Source organism: Filicampus tigris, chromosome 7 (genome assembly GCF_054856515.1).
Source record: "Filicampus tigris isolate MCC_2025a chromosome 7, RoL_Ftig_1.0, whole genome shotgun sequence".
In the NCBI taxonomy this organism is placed as follows: Eukaryota; Metazoa; Chordata; class Actinopteri; order Syngnathiformes; family Syngnathidae; genus Filicampus; species Filicampus tigris.
This window is the reverse complement of record NC_141223.1, coordinates 14,370,021-14,391,684: the sequence shown is the minus strand read 5'-3', so window position 1 is coordinate 14,391,684 and position 21,664 is coordinate 14,370,021. Positions and strand designations below refer to the sequence as shown.

At 40.3% G+C, this 21,664-nt stretch overlaps 1 protein-coding gene across 4 annotated transcripts in view; it reads left to right on the top strand.

The window, feature by feature from the left end:
• nbeab (neurobeachin b) overlaps positions 1 to 21,664 on the top strand; it is a 266,361-nt gene that overhangs the window by 51,326 nt on the left and 193,371 nt on the right. For all 4 annotated transcript variants that reach the window (XM_086035116.1, XM_086035115.1, XM_086035114.1 and 1 more), the window contains 6 exons: positions 2,142 to 2,288; positions 9,876 to 10,073; positions 10,336 to 10,469; positions 14,130 to 14,238; positions 16,936 to 17,088; positions 17,796 to 17,964. In XM_086035116.1, the coding sequence (XP_085891242.1) occupies positions 2,142 to 2,288; positions 9,876 to 10,073; positions 10,336 to 10,469; positions 14,130 to 14,238; positions 16,936 to 17,088; positions 17,796 to 17,964 (910 nt within the window). The remainder of the gene's footprint in view (positions 1 to 2,141; positions 2,289 to 9,875; positions 10,074 to 10,335; positions 10,470 to 14,129; positions 14,239 to 16,935; positions 17,089 to 17,795; positions 17,965 to 21,664) is intronic.

Genomic DNA, 21,664 nt, shown 5'->3' with positions numbered 1-21,664 from the left:
TGTGTGAAGATTTTTTTTTTTTTTAAAGCACCGCTTGGAAATGTGTGTTGACAACAACTGCTTCACAGACGTAGCAAGTTAGGATCTAGCGGAGCCATTTGTCCTAGAGATAAATTGTCTTTTTTTTTTCACTTGTCAAAATATAGAAATGAATATTCAGACTTGCATATAAATTTGGATTAGGGTGCCGGAGTGGTCACGGAACTCATAAACCGAGGACCCCCAGTAATCTTTGCATGTTGATAATAAAGTGTTGCCTCCTTGATTGAAAATTCAGTCGACACTTTTTACTTTCATTACAGTAATTTGTAATTCACACTTACTTTTTTAGACTCTGGGTTCTTGAAGTAGTCATGGTGACAAAAGCTATGTTAACCAAACCGCATAAGGGTGAGCAGTACCTCATTTGCGTCAGAAAGTACTACTCCCTCAAAAGGGGCTTCTCCAAACATATAGATAGCTGGTTGCACTCACCTTTTCAGACTCTGGTCTCAAAAACAGACACATTTCAACAAGGCTAAAACAGCAGCCTTATTGGGGCGGGTTAAGCATCACTTATTTGGATAAGGCAGCAATGCCCCCCAAAACAGGCACATTTTCACAGGGACACTTTAGCGCAGGCCTGACCAACCCGCGGCTCACGAGCCGCATGCGGCTGTTAGGCCGGTTTCATGCGGCTCCTGAAGCCCTTTTCGAAAATGATCTTAGCTGGGTACAGCGCGCCGTCATCCCCATTATTGTGTATGGTGAGGGGTGGGGAGCGCGAAATGATGAGGTAGAAGTTCCTTGCTGGCCTCCTGGTCTTGTTTTGCTGCAAAATAATGAGCCGTTCTTCTTAAAACGTAATTTTACTTGCCAGTGTGGCATTTCAGCGCCTCAATTCCGGGTTCGTGTTACACGGCCAATTGGGTGTCTGTATTCGCAATACAGGAAGCCGATTGGCTGCGTAACCACGTGATAATTTGACAAGAAATTTGAAGAAATGCACTGATAGTCACTATCTGATAGACACCAGTCACTGACGGCTGACTGGTGCAAGTGACATTTCTCCCGCGGAGCTGTGTAAACATAAGCCAGCCGGGTACACTCGGAGCTAGAGTACATTATCTTCCGATAAAAAAAAATAAATAAAATAGATATGCCACCGCAACGTGCCATCGTCTGGTAGGGAGCAGTGTCCGCGTTTGAGACTTCCACTTCGCTCAACTTCCACCCCCTCAACAGATCAGAGATAAGTTGCCCTCCAAATTTAAGCATCTCAGTAAGCACCGAAAGAGAAGCAAACAAGGTGATTGTTTTAGTTATTCTTACTTGGCTTTTTCTATACCTGTTGCATTTATTGTGTGTTCCTGTGTTTCTGACTTGATAGGCAAAGAAATCACCTTCAGTAGTCAGTATTACATTTAAAATGCTAAAAATATGAAAGATGATACTGTCACAAATTGAGCAATACGGTGTGTGTGGAGGGCTCGTTTGAACGTGGTGATGGAACAGATTACATTCGACAATCAAGGTGCCAAGTGTATGCCGTTTATGCTGTGGTTCTTTGCAGTAACAGAGTCAAAATTGTGGCTCTTTGCCTTTTCAGTTGGGAGATGGTTGGCCACCCCTGCTTTAGAGTGTCCAACTAACCTACCATTCATGTTTTTTGGGAATGTGCGAGGAAACCGGAGTACCCGGAAAAAACCCACGCAGGCACGGGGAGAACATGCAAACTCCACACAGGAAGGCCGGCGCCGGATATGAACCCATGACCTCTGCGCTATGAGGCAGACGTGCTAAGCAGTCCACCATCGTGCCACCCGTGACAAAACCACCTCGAGTAAAATAACTTTGAAATAGCACCGTAAGAGGTAATCACAGCTGGTTTCATTCTGAATGAAATCACAGAACTATTCCCCTCTTCCCAAACGTCTATACCGAATCCTAATTCGTCCAAATGGATTTTTGTCCTTTCGGGAATCGAGCTCAGCGTTGCATTTATGATTTTCTAAGGTCAAAGTATTGGCGGACCTTTCGTCAGAATATGAGTGAAGAAATCTGAGGTGCTCAGGAGGGAAATTAATTTCAAAAAGTCTACTCCATCATTGTTCAAAGTTTCATTGTCTGAAACGACGTCTCTCCATCCGCTCGCTCTCTAGAGTTACGAGAAGTGCTTCCTGGGCTCCTCGGAGACTGCGGATGCTAACAGAGTCTTCTGCGGCCAGCTGGGAGCCGTCTACGTCTTTGGTGAAGCTCTCAATCCGGCGCAGATCTTCGCCATCCATCAGCTCGGTCCGGGCTATAAGGTATGATGACCTTGACGGTGGCTGAATTAGACCACATCTTCTTTTAATCTGTTTAAAAATAAGATATAAATGGTTTCCTGTTGTATAGTGTGTCGCATAGCCTCCATCCTGGCTGGAGAATAACAATATTGTTAAGACAGAGACTCTGGAGGGAGAATTCATATCACTTAGCCAGTGGTGGAAAATGACTATTTGCTTTGCATATTTTGGGGGATAATGTTGTTATTTCTTAGAAGACAAAATAGTCATTTGTCCTTTATTGCATTTTTGCTCCATGCTGGTTTTGCTTTTCGGATAGTTCAAGCCACAACACTGCACACGCCCTCACACTGCTACATTCAATGTTAAAATTAATACCTGTCAAAAGTGGAATTTCATCTTTTGTAAAGAACTCTTGAATTGGCTCACATTAAGATGATGGATGGAGACATCTATTAATTTGCCCAGCTATCTTTTTCACTGAGAAAAATAAATACGGCGGTACCTGCACTTAAGCGTCCGAGTCCAAAGAAACTACACATCTTTTTATGGATTTTTTTTAAATAAAGAATGACAGCACTATATTGTAAAATATGAATGTAAAAGATATTATATAAGATCATTTTAAGAAATCTGGTTGTATATAGTGTCTTGGTATGTCTAATGGGACGCGGCCAAGTGGGTGCCATCAGGAGCTCCCTCTCCAGCTCCTGTTGGGCCATTTTCCACGTCTGTTGCAAGCTCCTTGTAATTGTTTTCATTTTATTCTAGTATGTCTTACTGTGCCATTCACTGAGAAAGCCGCATTGAATGCGGCTCTTGACAGCTCGCAATTTGAAAACCTCATAAGTTGGACCTCGCATAAGTCAAGATACCACCTTACCAAAAGCAGTTTGGAGCCTGAAAATGAAAACATTTAAAAAGTGGTCTTAGCGGTTCCTTTAAAAAATAGGACAGCGTTACAGTTTCCATAAATGTAAAGGACTTTGTAACCTGGTGCGCCATTTGAATGAAAATGATATCACAGTTGCTCTGGGCTCAAGTAGCAAACAGTGTAACACTCAGCTGCTTTTTGCTTTTGGTCATGTGACACCCTGAGGCCCTGTGATGGCATTTTCAGTCAGCAAGTGGCAAAGTGGCCAACCCTTGAGATTGCCTAAAAACGGGTGGATTTTGCTGCTTCATTCATGCAATACAGGGTGACCCCCCCCCAAAATACAGGCCCCATCCATCCATCCATTATCTGTACCGCTTCTCCTCACAAGGGTCGCGGGGCGTGCTGGAGCCTATCCCAGCTGTCTTTGGGCAGTAGGCGGGGGACACCCTGAACTGGTTGCCAGCCAATCGCAGGGCAATACAGGCCCCAACTTTCAATATTTATTTATTTATTTTTTTATGGAATCAAATGCAACTTGAGGTATAACTAGTTTATTGTGTTTAGAACATCACAGTGAAACATTATACTCACTAGCTTTTTGTTCTTTAGAAATCCATTTCAAATTTCCAAATTCCCAAATCCAAATCTTATTTTGATGCCTATTTTTTGGGGGTCACCCTGCATTAATCAGAATAACATGCTTAGACTAGTGAAGCCGCATAGAACATATTATTGTAAAGAACATTTTTGACGTGACATCCTCTTTACGGGCATGTTGGGGCTCCAATGTGATACAAATATCAACTGGGATTATCCAAAAAGAGCATTAAACAGCTGCAGCTCATCCAGAATGCTGCTGCTAGAGTTTTAACCAGGACTAAGAGATCTGAACACATTACATCAATTTTAAAGTCTCTACACTGACTTCCTGTCACTTACAGAATAGATTTTAAAACGCTACTATTTTACAAATCCCACAGCGGTTTAGGCCAAGAATACATCTATGATACGTTCAAAGAATATAAACCCAGCAGGGCTCTCAGATCCATGGACTCAGGTCAGCTAGTCCAGACCAGAGTCCAGACTAAACATGGGGAGGCAGCATTTAGCTGTTATGCTCCAAACAAGTGGAACAAACTGCCAGTGACGATTAAACTTTCACAAAATGTAGACATTTTTAAATCCAGGTTAAAAACATTTCTGTTCTCATGCGCTATGCATGAAATCTGCACGGGATTTTTTATTTTATTTTTCATTTATCTTGCTTTCAGTAATTTTAATCTAATTATTCTTTGTGATTTTGATTTTTGTAATCCTTAATGTTTTATTTCTCTTTCCTTAATGCTTTTGATGTTTTATGCAAAGCACTTTCTGTTGTCTTGCGCATGAAATGTGCTATACAAATAAACTTGCCTTGCCTTGCCTATTCAAGGGCTGAGAACAAGTTTAGCTCTCAACAGCGTATCAGAGCCTGCAAGGTGAACTGAAGAGGAACGGTTCAAGTGGTTCAGCAGACGAGAGGCTTTTAATTGATTGTGTCGAGTACCTTCCGGCCTTTGTTTGATGTCTGACACATGCTTTTGCTGTCCATTTAATGTAATATAGCTATTAAGGTTTCTTTGAATAACCTCCCATAGGGAACCTGTCAAGGTGCATTTTGACAGGTTGGCATTGGAATAATTCTTCATAGCAAAAAATTGAACCAGAAATAGTGTTCCCTAGCTGTGTTAAAAGGTCTTGTGTTGAACTTCATATTTTTGTTATGCTTTGATTTCTTTTTTTTTTTCCCCCTCCCATTTTTTAATTGAACTTGGTAGGCAACACTCCCCAATGTTTTTTCCCTTGATCTCAGTTGCATCAAAGTGCATGCGTGAGATGCACATACGTGGTACCTTGCTTGCCAAATGCAATCTAATCTGTTCAATCGCAGTGTTCGGACAAGCCCTTAATCATACGCGCAACAGTGTGCCCATATTTGTTAGTGCTGATGTAGCAGTCGACCAGGAAGTAAAAAGTGAGGCTTTTCCCACTGGTTTACAAAATGTATCTATTATTGTTACAAAAGAAAGCCCAGTTTTGCTCATTTTAAGAAGGAAAACCAAGAGAAAACAAGATGTACCTTTCAGTGTTAACAGAGTAAACGCACTTTATTTATATTTGATAAGATTTGTCGTTGTGGCAGACGTCCGCCCAGCAACGCTCCATTCTGTGGTGCAGCTCCTCACCACATAGACAGAGAATGGGGTTGACAACGGCGCGCTGCAAGTTCGGAGTGAAAAGGACTTTAAGAGCCGCATGAAACGGGGCAAAGAGCTGCATGCGGCTTGCAGACATGGATTGGCCAGGCCTGATATAGCGCCGCCATGGTGCCGAATGCTGCAACTGCAGTTAAAATATGTATTTTCTGCCGCAGAGGGAAATTAATCACGCTGTGTTGAGCAATATCAGTCGCTCTGGCTGGAGGGAGGTAGCCACCTCGCAATTTTGAATGCAGGAAAAACCCTGATAAGACATGGCCTTGGCTTGAGCACAAAAATAACATAAATGCAAATGACAGAAGATAAGCTTTCGCCCTCCCCCCAAAAATTGCAAATAGGTGAATACAGCGAGTCCTCATTTTAGAAACAAGTTCCGTTCCTACACTGGTGTGTAACACGAATTTCCGCGTATGTCGGATTTCACCGTTAAAGTCGAAATTTATGTCAAAATACTTTGTATAAGGGCTTTAAGGGCTTTTATTTTTTTCTGCTCCACCCATTAAACCTTGTGCAACAGTTTCCTCTGTCCACCGACGCTTCTGTGACTTGAAAGCTCCTCAGTCACAGGAAGATGATATCAAGGGACGTTGTTGGCTGTATTGACACTGACAGCATCCCACATCATCGAGGCTATTTTTAGCTGTGTTAGGATTCGCAACACGGCCTTGAAAATGTGGCCTGCAGACAATGTGTATAGATTGCACACCGACAAAGAATATTGACATATGTTCTGATAGGATTAAAAACACACATGCACACCAAAAAAAAAAAAAAAAAAAATCAGGTTTATGTCGGGCGTATTGCCGTATTGCGTAATTCAAGTTTGAAACAAGGGCCATTTTGAAGTTATGGGACATTACGAACCCCAAAGACTGATGTAAACTACTGCTCATTTCTTTGACTCGTCAAAAAAATGAAGGCATTATATTACAGATCCTCTTGTGATGCACTTACGGGCTATTTCCGTCTTCGTTTATGCCATCACCACCGCAGTGGCACTGATTGTTGAATGGATGGCTGATTGTCTCTACGTGTGTGCTGGTTGCTGTAGAAAAAGATGATCACCTTTGTGTATTAAAAAAACAACGAAGAAATAAAAAATCTTGCAAACTTGATTGCTCATGCAAACAGATGTGGAAGGTGACGGGCAACATTTCTATACAGTTCATTTTGGGTGTTCTGGGACGGGTAGATACAAGTAGGTGTATTTAACACACGCAATGTAATTTCTCAGAACTTGAGACAAATTGCGATGGTTGATTTTGCATCTTTAAACACCGTGTTTGCCTAGCTGTCAAAGTGAGGGGGGACTGAAATAATTTATGTATTCTGCTTGTGTAAACGTTTTTGCGATCCCAGAACAAAAATTATCTTGACACATTGTCTTTCCAGGAATGCAGTTTGGGAGATTCTCAATGATTTGTGGGTCTGCTTTTTGGTATTTTGGCCCCTAGTGTTCAAGTTGGTATTGTATCATTAAGGTTGGTGGGGTAGGGTTAGGGGCTCTTCTCCAATAAATAAATAATTTTGATTGGTTAATAGTGTATATATATGTATATGTGTATATATATATATATATATATATATATATATATATATATATATATATATATATGTATATATATGTATATATGTATATATATGTATATATGTATATATATATATATATATGTATATATGTATATATATATATATATGTATATATGTATATATGTATATATGTATATATGTATATATATGTATATGTATATATATATATATATGTATATATGTATATATATGTATATGTATATATATATATATATGTATATATATATATATATGTATATGTATATGTATATGTATATATGTATATGTATATGTATATGTATATATATATATATATATATATATATATATATATATATATATATATATATATATATATATATATATATATATATATATAAAAATTCAGACTCTTTAAACGCTTACACTTGCCTGCATTTAACTGACGTTGTACTTTCTTAAAAAGGAGACAGTTAATGTTATACTTTACGAAAATGAAAACAAAAAGTTGTCACACCTTCCTAAAAAGAAGTCAATTTTAAAGTTGTCAAACTTTCAAAAGAAAGACAATTGACATTCTTCACAAATAAGAAAGAAGATCTCGATGTGGTGCTTTTTTAAGGCATTTTCTGTTCCACTTTGCTAAAAAGAAGACAAAATATTGACGTTGAACTTTCCTTAAAAAAGTACATTTATAATACACTTAAAAGGAACGCAAATCATTGATGTTACACTTTTAGGCAAATGTTTTATGTTGCTCTTTCCTAAATACAAAACAAATAATCAATATTTGTTACACTGTCCTAAAAATAAAATAAGATAGTGATGTTTCATTTTCCTAAAAAAAAATATATATGTATGTTATTATTTAGATATTTCATCTAACAAAATAACAATTGTTAGACTGTATCAAAAAAAGTTATTGATGTTGTGCTTTTTTCAAAAGAAAAGTCAAAGTACCACTGCATTGTATGTACAAGATGTCCTCCTTCGACCACATCTTCCTTTTAGTACCCCTGAAATCTTTCGTCTTTTGTTAGGTTGGCGCTGCCACTAAACTCAACTTGGCTCTCTCCTTACATTGACTTTCAATTCTTGGCCTTGTCAAGTGAACTTTTCCTTGGCGTGCATCACAGGGATAAAACTCTACAATCCATGATGGCCTCTGGCAACATGACAGAAAGTGGCCCAATACACTCTGGACTCTTTTTTTTCCGGCGGGGATTCAGGGGAGGGATGGGACTGTATGGCCAATGGACTCCCTGCTCCGATGCCTCTGGGTGTTTCTCTGCAACAGCTTATGAGATCATTATTTTCACAGAAGGACGGCGTCGGCGTCTCAGTGCAGGCTGCCAGAGTTCGTCGCTCGTGTTGTGCCGTCATCCCTGCGAGTCGAGATATTTTAAGAGGATGAGAGAGACTAGGCGATGCGACGCACGGCGCCTTCTATTCCGTCTTGATCACAGCAGACGAGCACAATACTTATTATTGTGCTCTTTTATCCGGGGACTGGAAGACAATGTTGAATGTGGTTCAACACTCCGGCTTGTGTTCCGCGAAAGCCTTTGCGGTTGTTTCTGCAGCCGTCAAGCAATTGTACTGATTAACTCATTTAATTCTCGACACCTAACGGGCATCTGTGTTTGTTGAGGATCAGACGCTTTTATGTTCCTGGGCTGTTTAGCTTGCCAAGTACGTTATCACTGAAATAGACTGAAATGGGATTTGTTTCTGTTACTTTTTTTTCAAACATAAATTTGAGTTGACTAGGATAACACTTTGGCCAATAGACCAAAATCTTTGGGTTTCTGTAGTTTTTAGGACCCAAGCATTTGATTATGTTATCGCTACATCTCCATTATATCACATTTAAAAAAAAAAACAGCAAAGATGTTTGGTCCTGCGTCCCTCGACTTGCAGCATGTCCGGCAATACACAATATGATCCACAATACACGGCAAACTAGAAATGAGAAATTAGCTATAACTTGTAAATGTGGAATATGTATACCAAAATGCAAGAGTACTGCATCATAAAAACACAAAACACTCAAATACTCATGCATAATTAAATATGGATCATTGATCCACCCTACAAATCTACAGTGAACCCATGCATGTTTTCAGTTTGGCATTTGCAAATTCACATATTTTAAGCCTTTTTTGTTGTTGTTTTTTGGTAACTATCCTCTGCATTTGCTGCTTTTTGTGCTTAGACTGAACAGTGATGAAGTATTGGTTTGCTGAAGTAATAAAAGTCACAAAAAAAGTACAGCAGTGCCTCAAGATACAAATGTAATTTGGTGTGTTACCAAGCTTGGCTGCCATTTTGACATTATACCACCTTTTACTGTTGACTGAAATTGACGTCAGAGTACCCTCGGGCTCGCATTGCGAACGTCACGTGACCAAAACCCGAAAACAGATGAGCTTTAACGTTTGCAATGCAGGCTTGAGGGCAGATTGACGTCAGTTTGGGAATTTGCACAAATGAGCCCCAATTGCAAACATGTATCCTAGACAGATGCACAACATTAAATTGGGTATGGCATCAAAGTTTAATGACCATTTTGAGTATTCGCTGTGAAAAAGGTGTTAATGCCCCTTCATCATTGCTTGCAGCTATATTAAAAAAAATAAAAAAAGGTCCATAATTTGTTTGCTTGTCCAAATTATTTAAGATATCAGCATGTGCCAGAACATGTATCCCATTTTTCCAATTTGTCAAATGGTTGATGAGTCGATACACACGAGGCTATCCAGAAAATGTCTTTTGGGTAGACTCTGTCATATACAAGTGTACATTTCTAATTAAATCACCCGCCCATGAATGCGAGCATGTAATGAAAAGCGCAGACCCAAAAAAACTCATCTGTCTTTCTCGATATTTTAATTTCACCCTTGTATGGTTTCATTCCTTCCCCAGAGCACATTCAAGTTCAAGTCTGAGAGCGACATCCACCTCGCCGAGCATCACAAGCAAGTGCTGTATGACGGCAAGCTGGCGAGCGCCATCGCCCTGGCCTACAACGCCAAGGCGACTGACGCGCAGCTCTGTTTGGAGTCTTCGCCCAAGGAAAACACCTCCATCTTTGTGCACTCGCCCCATGCGCTTATGCTTCAGGTCGGTCGAATTGGCCTATAGATCATTTCATAATGTTTGGAAACAATAAGCGCCGGGGGTCTTCCACTTTTTACTTTTTTTATAGACTGACACGTCACACTTTAGAACTATGTTTGTAGCGAAATCATAATTCAAGCCAGTTTTCTTTAGAAAGTTTGTTTACGTACAAGCGGGGTCATGGGAGCCATTTCCACTCGGAAGGATTTGTGACGTCATGGTGAAAAGCAGAGTAGTTAATATCTTCTGATCGTGATTTTTGCAGGATGTGAAAGCAACGGTGACTCACTCCATCCATCGGGCCATTCACTCCATCGGAGGCATCCAAGTTCTTTTCCCACTGTTTGCTCAGCTGGACTACCATCAGTTGAATGAAAGCCAAGTGGAGACCACCATCTGGTGAGAACATGTGCTGCCTCCACAAGTGAAACTACAATCGACGCGATTATATCAAAGTCCCTGCAACAACACAAAATGTTGCTAGATCGAGATCAAATTACACCAATTCTTGCTTATTTGCATTGGATTCCAGTTACTTTTAGAATAGATTTTAAGATTTTATTATTTGTTTTTAAAGCTTTGAATGGACTGGCCCCAAATTACATTACTGACCTCGTCAAGGTTTATAGTCCAGCGCGTGCATTGAGGTCAGGGGGCCAGCACCTTCTTGTGGGGACGAGGACGAACCTTAAAACCCGGGGGGATAGGGCTTTTTCAGTGGTTGGCCCCAGACTCTGGAATGCTCTGCCCCTCCATATTCGAACGGCCTCCTTGGTCGAGTGTTTTAAGTTTTGTCTTAAGACCCACTTTTATTCACTGGCTTTTAACACGGCGTGAATTGTGTTGTCCTCGGTGTGTGTTAATTTCATTTTATGTATTTATTCATTTTTGTTATGTATTTATTTTATTTCTTTATATATTCATAGGTTGCGATATCACAAACATATGTGCAGCACTTTGTAACGGCATTGTTTTTAAAATGTGCTGTATAAAAAAATGGATTGGATTGGATTAGATTGTGCTAGTCGCCTTTTTAATGCTTTTTTAAAAATGAAAAGAAATGGACAAAAGTGCCATTTTTTTTCATTTAAAAAAAAAAATACGTGAATGGGGTTTCCGCGTTACAGACATCCCTATTAACATGAAAAATAAAATAAAAAATACAAAATTGGACACGTTTTTCACAGGACAGTACTGATATAATAGTGGCTAAATGTAGCTCCAAAATTGCGTGGTTGGCAATAGGGAGAAGCCCTCACTTTGTAGCAATGTCCTAGCGCCGCTTCAGTCGTCATGGCAACAACTAATAACGCATGAGGCAGAACTTTCCCCCCAAAACTGTGTGATTTCAGCGAGATAGCGTGCATTGGTTACACCGTGGTGAATTATTTTTTCTTATGATACAAGAATGCCAGAGACCTTTCATTTAGACACCTGGGAACTGTTTCAGTTGGTGGAAAAAAATTGCATAACATTTTTGCTTTTACGTTGTGGCTGCTTCATATAATGTGAGCCGTACTAGCATGAAAATGGTCAAATATGCTTACCATCACATTTTAGTTTTATTCAGTTTCATAATACAAACAGCACCTTGGACTTTTGACTTTGAACTTAGTGAAAGTAAATAATGTCTTTATAATAAAAGTAGAACAAAGTAAATAATGCGTTATGATTTATATTGGTTAATGCAGCTACCCATTATCCTCCGGAGCTGGCCACTCCAAAGCTCTCCCACTGAGCTGTGGATGGTTTAGGAGCTCTGATCTGATTCCATGCTGATCCGACGCCAACAGTTTGACCAAAAAGCCACAGCAGTAGCCTGCTTACTACAGTGGCACAGACCCTGCAAGCCACAGCGCTCTGCCACTGAGGTCATCCCTTATCTTTGCTCGCTGTCCTCCCAGCACTGCCATTTGGAGACTCTTTTCACTACACCGCATCGTATATGCAGCACTAAAAAAAATAAAATAAAAACACTGGACACTATTTGGTATATTGACCATTTTTTATTTTCTGCAAATGTGTGCTCTAATTGGAAATATTTGTATAAGGAATTTGGTATTTCATGTTGTCAGTTATTTATAGAATACAAGTTAAATGTAAATTTGACTCAAACATATACTGTAAATACTAGTGGTGTGACGGTACTTCAAATCACATTTCGCTTCAGTTCGGTTTCTTGGAAACTTCGGTTCGGTATATTCTCGTTACAATTGTTTTTTTTTTTTTTTTTTTTTTTTAATATGTTTATTTGGAAAACATTTACAAGTAAACGGAGCTTTTTTTTTTTTTGTTGAAAAAAATAAAAAGTGATTCATTCGGGTGATATTCTAAGAAATTACACCAGAATAAATAATAAACTAACTATTAAGACACTGAAATCTTTAAACACTCAGCAGTAACAGCCTATGACACATCTAAGTATTCAAGTTAAAGACAAGACACTTTTTGTGATGAAAAAAATGCACACAATAACCGCTACAATTATTGCTAACCATACAAGTCAATCAATTGTTTTTGCATAACCCTGCGCGCAAGCAAAGTCACTTACTGAGAAAGTGATGAACAGATAAACACAGATGACTTCCATACATTCCCCCCTGCTTGCTTTTATAAGGTCATCATTTCACAGGACTTTCTGATTGCACAATTTTTAAAAAAAATCATGACAACACTTGGAGTAAACGAGCGACTTGGCGTTGCGCAAACAGGCGAGGCAACGCTCCCGCGCTGTGACTTTGTATGCGTGTAGCGCATCTCTGGGCCAGCCTGCGTCGGAGCGATTGTCTCCTTGTTATTGTTGTGCTTGAGCAGAGGCCACCGGAGGATGCCAGGCAAAGCCGATTACGGAGCGCCGCTGGCCACCACTGTCACTCAGCCAAAGGCTTCGATGCGACAATGGAGAAGGCACCTTTAGCCGACCTTTCTCGGCTCCTTACATGCATTGTACTCTCATATTAAGCTCTGAAGATGACCTTCTCCAGATTTCTCGCATATTACCAACATGAACCTCTTTGCAAAGTCAATCAGAACAGCATTAATTTCATTTATAGAGTCTTAAATGACAGGTTTAGTTTGCCCAGAAGAGTTGAGATACGATGCGTACTTTCAATGGTAGGAATTGAACTAAACATCCATAGGGTGATGTGTCCTTACCCAAATGGTGTTGTACAAATGAATGTGCTCTTATTTTTGCACTTCCATAAAAAGAAAGCAGACAAATGATGTTGCGTTTTCCCCCCAAAAAAATTATAAATTGATGTTGCAAACAAATAATTGATGTTCCATTTTCCGATAAAGAAAACATTATTTACATTGCACCTTCCCATAAAACAAAATGTTGTACTTTCCGGCAAGGAGACAAACTATTTTCCAAAATAGTAAATGAACAGTTGCAATTTCTGAAAAGAAAACATTTTATTTTGCACTTTCTAAAAAAAAAATATAGAATTGACATTGCACTTTCAGGAAAAAAAAGAAATATGACGTGATGTTGCAAACAAAAATTGATGTTACACATTCTTAAAAAGAAGACAATTGGTGTTCCATTTTCTGAAAAAAGAAAACATTCTTTATTTTGCACTCTCCGGAAGGCGACAAAATATAGATGGTGTTGCCTTTTCCTACAGAGAAAACAATTGATGCTGCACTTTTTAAAATTTATTGTCAGATTTACTTTGCACTTTCACCCCCAAATAACATATTTCAGATGTTGTGCTTTCAATAAAATAAAACAATTGATGTTGAATTTTCCGGAAAACGAAGACAGACTTATTGATCTAGCTCTTTCCTAAATAGAATGAAACCATTAATTTTGCGCTTTGTTAAAAGGAAGACCATTAGTGTTGCACTTTCCTAGAAAGAAAAGAAGCTGTTGCTTTTGCATCCTTTAAAAAAGTGCCTTTTTCCTAAACAAAAGACGAACTGTGCGCTCTGCTAAAAAGCAAACATAATATGTTGAACTTTTCTTAAAAGGAGAGAAAATTTGAAAAAAAGCAATTCATGTGTGGTGTAATGTCGTTTCTGGCAATAATAAAGAACCTCTCCTGGCTTTGGCAGTGCTACCCTCCTGGCCTTTCTGGTGGAGTTGCTGAAGAGCTCTGTTGCCATGCAAGAGCAGATGCTGGGCGGAAAGGGCTTCTTGGTCATTGGTTACCTGCTCGAAAAGGTAACGCAAACATTTGTCTTCAATTTGTTTTGTTTTTATACGCTGATGTAATGCAGGCTTCTCCGAATGCTTTCCTAAGAAATCACACCACTTCGTCACTCAAAGCCTTGCCAGCTAACACAAAGTAACAGGCAGGCACCAAGGAAGTGTCCCCCCTCCCCCCCTTTCTCGCTTGCGACCTGCTGCCAGCTTTGACACCCTGGCGTATGGCTCCATCTGTTCGAGATATGATTAAACCGCCACCTTTGCTTCTACCATATCGTCATTTATCTCTTCTCCCGCCTTTACGGATCCCCAGCAGGGCAGAGAACAGGTGTCAGCAAAGTGTATGCGAACATTCTATGCAAAGTCAAACTTGTTTGAGCAATTACGCTCGTGTAATACCCTTCTATGTGGGCAAGTAGAGCCACCGTTGCCTTTCAGCCGTTTATTGAATGCAGCAAAGTGTCAAGCGCCCAAATCCAAAATGAGAACACTCACAAGGAGCTGCTGTGTTCGTGGCATGTGGACAAAACAGCCAACCCAACTGTGGCTCCTTCCTCGGCCACAACCCTTAAAGGCCCTTATTGAACATACACATGCAGTACATACTGCAATTACAAAGTACATCTTATAAAACCAGTTTATTTGTTTGCATTTTCTTTTATCTTTTTGCAAAAAGAAATGTTTGCACAAAACGTCCAAATTCATATAAATGGTGAGAAACCACCAAAAGAGATTTGATATTCTACTAAACTACTAAATTGAATTTACTAGCTCATGAAATACTATTTGGTGGCTTGCTGATGAAGTGCTGCCTCCAACAGCTGAAAACACAATTGATATTGCTGCCTTAATGGATACTTTTTATTCACATTTTTGGCTGCTACTCCTGCAAGTGGAAACCGTTTGTCTCGTTGCAACCTTCTACCTTTACCCCCGTCGTCATGGTAACCAAAGTTGTACTTGGCAAGAGAGACAGCAGGGTGAGCAGTGGCTCATTTGCACGAGACAGAAACACTCCATCAAAAACAAGCTGAGTTCAGTCAGGCTTAAAAAGACCTTGCCTTCTTCATCATTGGAATGATTTTGAATGAAAATGTCACTCGCATCTTAAGTTAAATGCTGCCATTAGTTGCATGCCGCAAATAGCAAACAATTGTCATAAATGTACCACAGACTACGTATGATTTGAAAACACTATCATTTCAACATTTTCCTTAACAATAGTAATGATGATTTCAATTTGGAAAAAAATGTGCCAAACATGCAAATACGGTGAAAACTACTTATACTAACAACCCAGGCTAAACTAAGCTGCTTCTACAAAGGTGTTAGTCCCAGTCTGACTTCAACATACTTCCTTGACACACAACAAAAAAAAAAAACCAAAAAAAAAAACCACACCAGGATCCACAAAACCCTTTGGACATCTCAAGTGAGAATAACACTACAGGTATTGCTTCTTGATGTTCAGCTTTCTGTATAAAAACAAAAGACAGTGTGTTGCATTTATGAAATCAATGAACTGTGACAGGGAACAAAATTAAAGAATGAAATTGAAGCCAAACTTGAATTATCCACCTGCACCAAACCAAAAAATGCAGCTTGTTTCTGTGTTCCTCCATTGTTTTATCACTTGTGGAATGTGCAGTCAGCTGTGGTAATAAAAAAGGATGAGCTCACTTAACAATGTCAAAATTCTTTGCAAAACAATAAAGCGTTGAACTATTTTTTCATCTCACCTGGTTGATGTGATTTTCTCATCAACCTCAGCACACAGCGGCGGCACATCGGGGCAGTATGACATTGTCATCATCTTCACTGACACCTGTGAGGCGTGTGCAATGTTTGTTTTGAATACACAGCAGACTTGATGGAGCACATAGCATTAAATGGTGTGTTTTCTTCTGAAAATAGTTTCGCCGACCAGGGGTCGGATAGCTCAATAAATCTTGGCGCCAGGGGTGGCACATCGGGGGTTGTGTCACATATTTGGTGCAACCTAAAATCGGCGGTTGTGACACATTATTTTGAGCAACCCAAAAAAGAAAATGTTTTATTTTAATGTTACACGATCACCATTATTCAAATGTATAATTACATTTGAAATGGCAAATGAACTAAAATATTACAAATTCAAATCAAATACTAGGGGTGTTCCGAACATTGTTTTATGTTGCTGATTCCAATACTGGTCATCCGTGAGTGAGATCAGATGATACCAATTCAGATACCGATCGCATGGATTAGCTGCATATTTTTTCAATTTTAGATCTGATATTCATCATTTTCATAATCGATAATCTGTCGGTATTTTTTTTTGATTAATCTGATTATTTATATCGATCACACACCACTATGAAATACTCATTATATATTTTCCAAAGTCGCCACAGGAGAAGAATGAAAGAGCCACATGTGGCTCTGGAGTCGCAGTTTGCCAACCCCTTGTCTTTGTACAACATTGTACCAAGAGTACAAAAAATGAGAATAGGTTTGAGTTTTTCCACAAAAAGGCAAATTGGTGAATTTGTGAAAAGCGAACCTCGAATAGGTAGGCGTTCACTGTAATTACAGATTTTTTTTCCCACGATTTACAAGAAATGAAAAATGCCACACAGTGGAGCCATGTCCCACTTTTCTGCTGTGTCCAGTTATCTTTCCCATGCCAGTTGTTGACTTTCTTGTTCTTGTTGACTTGTTTCCCTCCCACAGTCATCCCGCGCACACATCAGCAGGTCAGTGCTGGAGCAGTTCCTCTCTTTCTCCAAGTATCTGGACGGCCTGCCGTACGGGGCGCCGCTACTGAAGCAGCTCTGCGACCACATCCTGTTCAACGCCGCCATCTGGATCCACACCCCCGCCAAGGTGAGTCGTGTCGGTCCAAAAAGGAGTTATCACACAAGCGGTGTTGAAAACACGCTTGTCTCCAGAAAGCAGCTGTTGCTGCAACTCGCTATGAATAAATATGAGGGGAAATAAATGCTAAATTGTCTGGAGGCTCGCCTGGCACAGTCCTCCAAAGTAGAGCAGACAGGGCGAGAGGGAGAAAAATGAGACAAACATTGAGGTAATGAAGTGGGTTAGAGCACTTTGAGCTCCATCGGCGTCTCCTTCCCTCGGGACGTGCCATGCCTTCTCCTGCGCTGGCCAGCGGCGCAGGCTAGTGTCAAATAGTGGCAGCATGCAACTCTTTAAGGGAGGCAAGACTGCAGAATTTCTGGGGGAGTTTCTCTTGTCGCAGGAATAACAGTTACCTTGGAACGTTTCCTTTTTCATAGCTTGTACTTTGAACGCCCGCCTATTTGTGGTTCTGTATTCACAAAATCACCGATTAGATTTGTGTTTATTTATTTATTTACTTATTTATTTATTTTAACCATCCATCCATGCATTTGGCATCTTTATATTTGCCAAACTGCCACTTGTCTGTCTATCTGTCCGTCTGACACCCATCCATCTACAATCTGTACCAAGTTGACTTTACCCCTCTCCATGTCTGTCTTTGTATTTTTAAATTTTCATTTCACAAGTTTCCTACTTGCAATAGCAACTTGTGTGCCTGTCCACCGCAGATCCAGGTGTCTCTGTACACATACCTGTCGTCCGAATTCATCAGCACGGCGACCATCTACAGCACCATCCGGCGAGGCGGCACGGTGCTCCAGCTCATGCACATGCTCAAGTACTACTACTGGGCCGTCAACCCGTCAGACGGCAGCGGCATCAGCCCAAAGGGTCTCGGTGAGAGCACTTCAGCCTCTCCCATGCAAAACAGCACTTTGTCTCAAGTCACTACCCGTCTACCTACTTATACATCTATCCATCCATCCCACACACTACAAAGACGCTATTATTCATACTGTAGATGTGAACTGCTGAGCCCATTTAAACTCGCTTTGCTAACCAAAACAACAACAAAGACAGTCCTCAAAGCGGATCATTTTGGGACCACCCCGCACCTGGGGCGCCCCGTGTATATGAACTGAAGGCTCACTTTAAGGAAGCTTGTCGTTTCGGAGTTAGTTCAACAGTGGCGGTGAAGGGATTGAAGTCAGTCAACAATGTGCTCAAAGTGTCCTTGAACTGTCACTTTCACTCTCCATTCCCATCTTCAATCTCCTCTTTTTTTTTTTTTTTTTTTTTTCCTGCCGTGACATAATCACCTCACGGGTGGTGAAAGCTTTCGTCCTGATCGCATAGCACTTGTCACGCCGTCGAGGGGTGATTTCTTCCATTGTTAGTGTCACGTTTCACTGCTAATTCCTCGGAATAAATTAGCGTCTGATAGCACGGGATGAAGATGGATTCCCACAGGCCCTGCCAGAGATGAGTCAAGGCCTATATTTCTTTAATTGATTCCCTGCTAATAATGGTGGTGACCTTTTTGACTTCGGCCTTTCATAGCTTTTCAAATGAGGTCTTGATTCCTTTCTAATGCTGTAACAAAAGGAAACTTGCAGGATTGAAGCTCATAAAATTCAACAACACTTTTAGGATCAGAGGTGCAATTTAGCTTGTGTATCTCAGTTTTTTTATTGCTGATTTCGGAAGTGCTGCAGTCGAATAGGTTCATTGGTTACAACTTAAGCTGCACCTGGACAAACACAATAAAACCTAATGCGAGAGCTCTATCAAAATTCTGCCAATACAAAGCTAATTAAAGCAGCGATGAACAGGCCCTTGAAGAGCCCTGAAATCCACCCAGTTGTTCAATTTCAGGCATGGTTCATTGAGTTTCTTTTTTTTTCTTTTTTATGACTCCTGTTTTAATAGACGTTCACCAAATTCAGTGTCCATCGGATACAATTGGTGTTTGGGGCTACCACAGACATGTTGCCTTGTCTCAAAGCAAAGTGATAATACAATATCAGAGAGCGAAAGGAACAAGATCTACTTTCATACCCGTCGCACTAAAACAAAAGCTTTTATCAGATTGTAATCAAACATTGAATACATTTTTTCGTGTTCATTTGGCTGAATTTGCTAGTTCGAGCTTGGTTTGCCATTCTTCTTGTGTCATTGTCCTCCTTGGCAATTTTTCAATGTTTTATTGTCTTGCGCTGTGTCCCGTACTTGTTTTACATTGATTTTTTTTTTTTTTTTTTCTTTCCTTGCGGGATTGTTGTAAGTGTGTCATATTTGTCAAAAGGACAATGTTGCTCCACTGTGTCTCCAGCCTCAGACTACCAAACATGTCTGTTCTGGTCTGGCCTTTTACTTGTATAGCATTTTTCCACCTTAAGTGTTGTAATCCACCAGAGTGTGGGCGGGATTCCATGTGAAGGTTGACCAAATCCTGCCAATAAAAAGTGTCACTGCGGGGCTTGTGAAGGTGTGAACGAGGTTGTAAGGTTTCATTTTCAAGCCTATTGAGTGTAAGGATAGTAGTAAATATTTTATTTGCATGTATTTTTTTCGTTTTAGGAATTGTTTTTCTTTTTTAGAAAATGCACAACTTAGACAAGGGCAAAAATCGCAATTACTTCATATGCATTTTTTTCTTTTCTTTTTAGGGATAGATGCAGACGATGGGCAGCGATAGCAATTATTTAATAATATACTTATACAATATCGTAAATCTTTTCTTTTTAAGAAAGTGTGACAAAGGTACTTTGTATTTTAGGAATCAAACAATATGAGTTTACACCTTGTTGTCACTCTGCGGTCTCAATGAATAAAAGCAGATGGACGGCATATGGATCCTTGCGGCAAGACTTTTTGCACTTGATTTGTTTTCCCCCCCAGCGCGCTCCCCAATGACACCTCTGCGATGCAGAGTCTGTTTTAAGCAAATGACCAAAAAGCCGCCATTGGGCCCGCAGACGAATCTCAAAATAGGTGCTTTCTTCCTACGTTTGGTTTCGCGGCGCAATTAATCCTCAGCTTTATCTGGCCACTCAGTCATTGTCGACTAAGAAATGAGCAAACAAAGCCACTTATAAAAATAGAGCAGTGCAGGTAATGAAGTGTTCAATTATAGGGACACGAGGAGGACGTTGAGGCGCCCTCCCCGCCCGCCTGCCTCAGGTTTTTAATAGTGAGGCCTTTCAAATTAAAGCCGTATATCATGCAGTTATGTGCAAAAGTTACTGCGGCTGCTCCCGGCGACCGCTCGACCTCTTTGAGTTCCTTTGAGCCAAGGCGTCATCCGTCTCAATCTTTGGCCCTCCGCCTTTGTCTCGCACCCATCGCTGGCTAATGATCAATGAAAAGATGTTTTGCTCGTCACGGGGCCTCTTTCGCTCTCCCCGTGTCTCCGCGGGCCACTTTGCTGCCTCCCGGGGCTAATGTCGCTTGAATGCTCGCGCTTTAAATGATGCTGAATCTGATGGATTACCCTCACAGAAGGTTGATTGTGCTGGTTTTTCATAAGCGCCCCTGCATGACTCCTCCAATATTTACACCTTCAAAGTCCCAAAGAGCCCACGTAATGCAGAGAAATAACAGCATTGTTATTGTTGTTGTTACTGGACATGATGTAGTGAGGTCCTGTCTTTTGTTTACGTTTATAATCCATTTATCAAAATTACTCTGATCAACTACAAATTTGAATCAGAGATGGCTTTATGTGTCCTTAAATGTATTTAGTCCTTATAATCTTTCTGTTTTGATTGTTTTTTTTAGGTGCAATTATTATCCTTTCAACTCCTTTAAGTGCAGTGTTACAAACAATGCCTTGTTTTTGCTGAATACTTGGGCCTACTACACTACTGTACTTTCATGTTGGCCATTACGGTGGATAAAAAGTAGACATGGATAACGGGGTTTTTTTGCTGCATGTACACTACAGTCAATAAAGAATTCATGCTAGTGGCAGAGGAAAATTCATTAAGCGCAACCTTTTGTGCTCCATTCTGGTGTTTCCGCTGTCCAGTATTTGCAAGCCCTCATCAAAGACTCCAAGACTCTGCAGAAGGCTTGATTTCCGTCCATGCCGTGACATAACCACTTATCCGTCATGTATCCAAGGAGATGACTGCATTAATCACACGGAAATAAATCATTTTTCAATAAACTTGGCCTGCCCTTGGGTGACGCTAGAAGCGCCGTATAATCTGCGATCGGGAGGAACAAGAGCCGCTCTGAGCTGTTGAACATAATTACGAATTGTGAATAACTCCAACGCAATGACGGCCGCTAATAACTCTTTTATAATTTCTTCCCCGTCAGACTCTTGTCTCTGTGCCGAGGTTTTTTCTTCCTCTCTATTAATCACCGTCGATATGCTTAACCGGGAGCCTCGCCATTGATTACTGTTTGTTGGAGCTGTGTGGCTCTTGGCTTTGTCGCTACATGAACGGCCAAGGTGGAGCTATGCACGGTATACCCACCTGATAGGCCTTGCATGGAATAAAAATCTAATAAAATGAAAAATGACATGCAATCAAGTCTTTGTCCAAAGTTCAGACTAGCAGCACAATATCACTCTATGGCTGTGTCC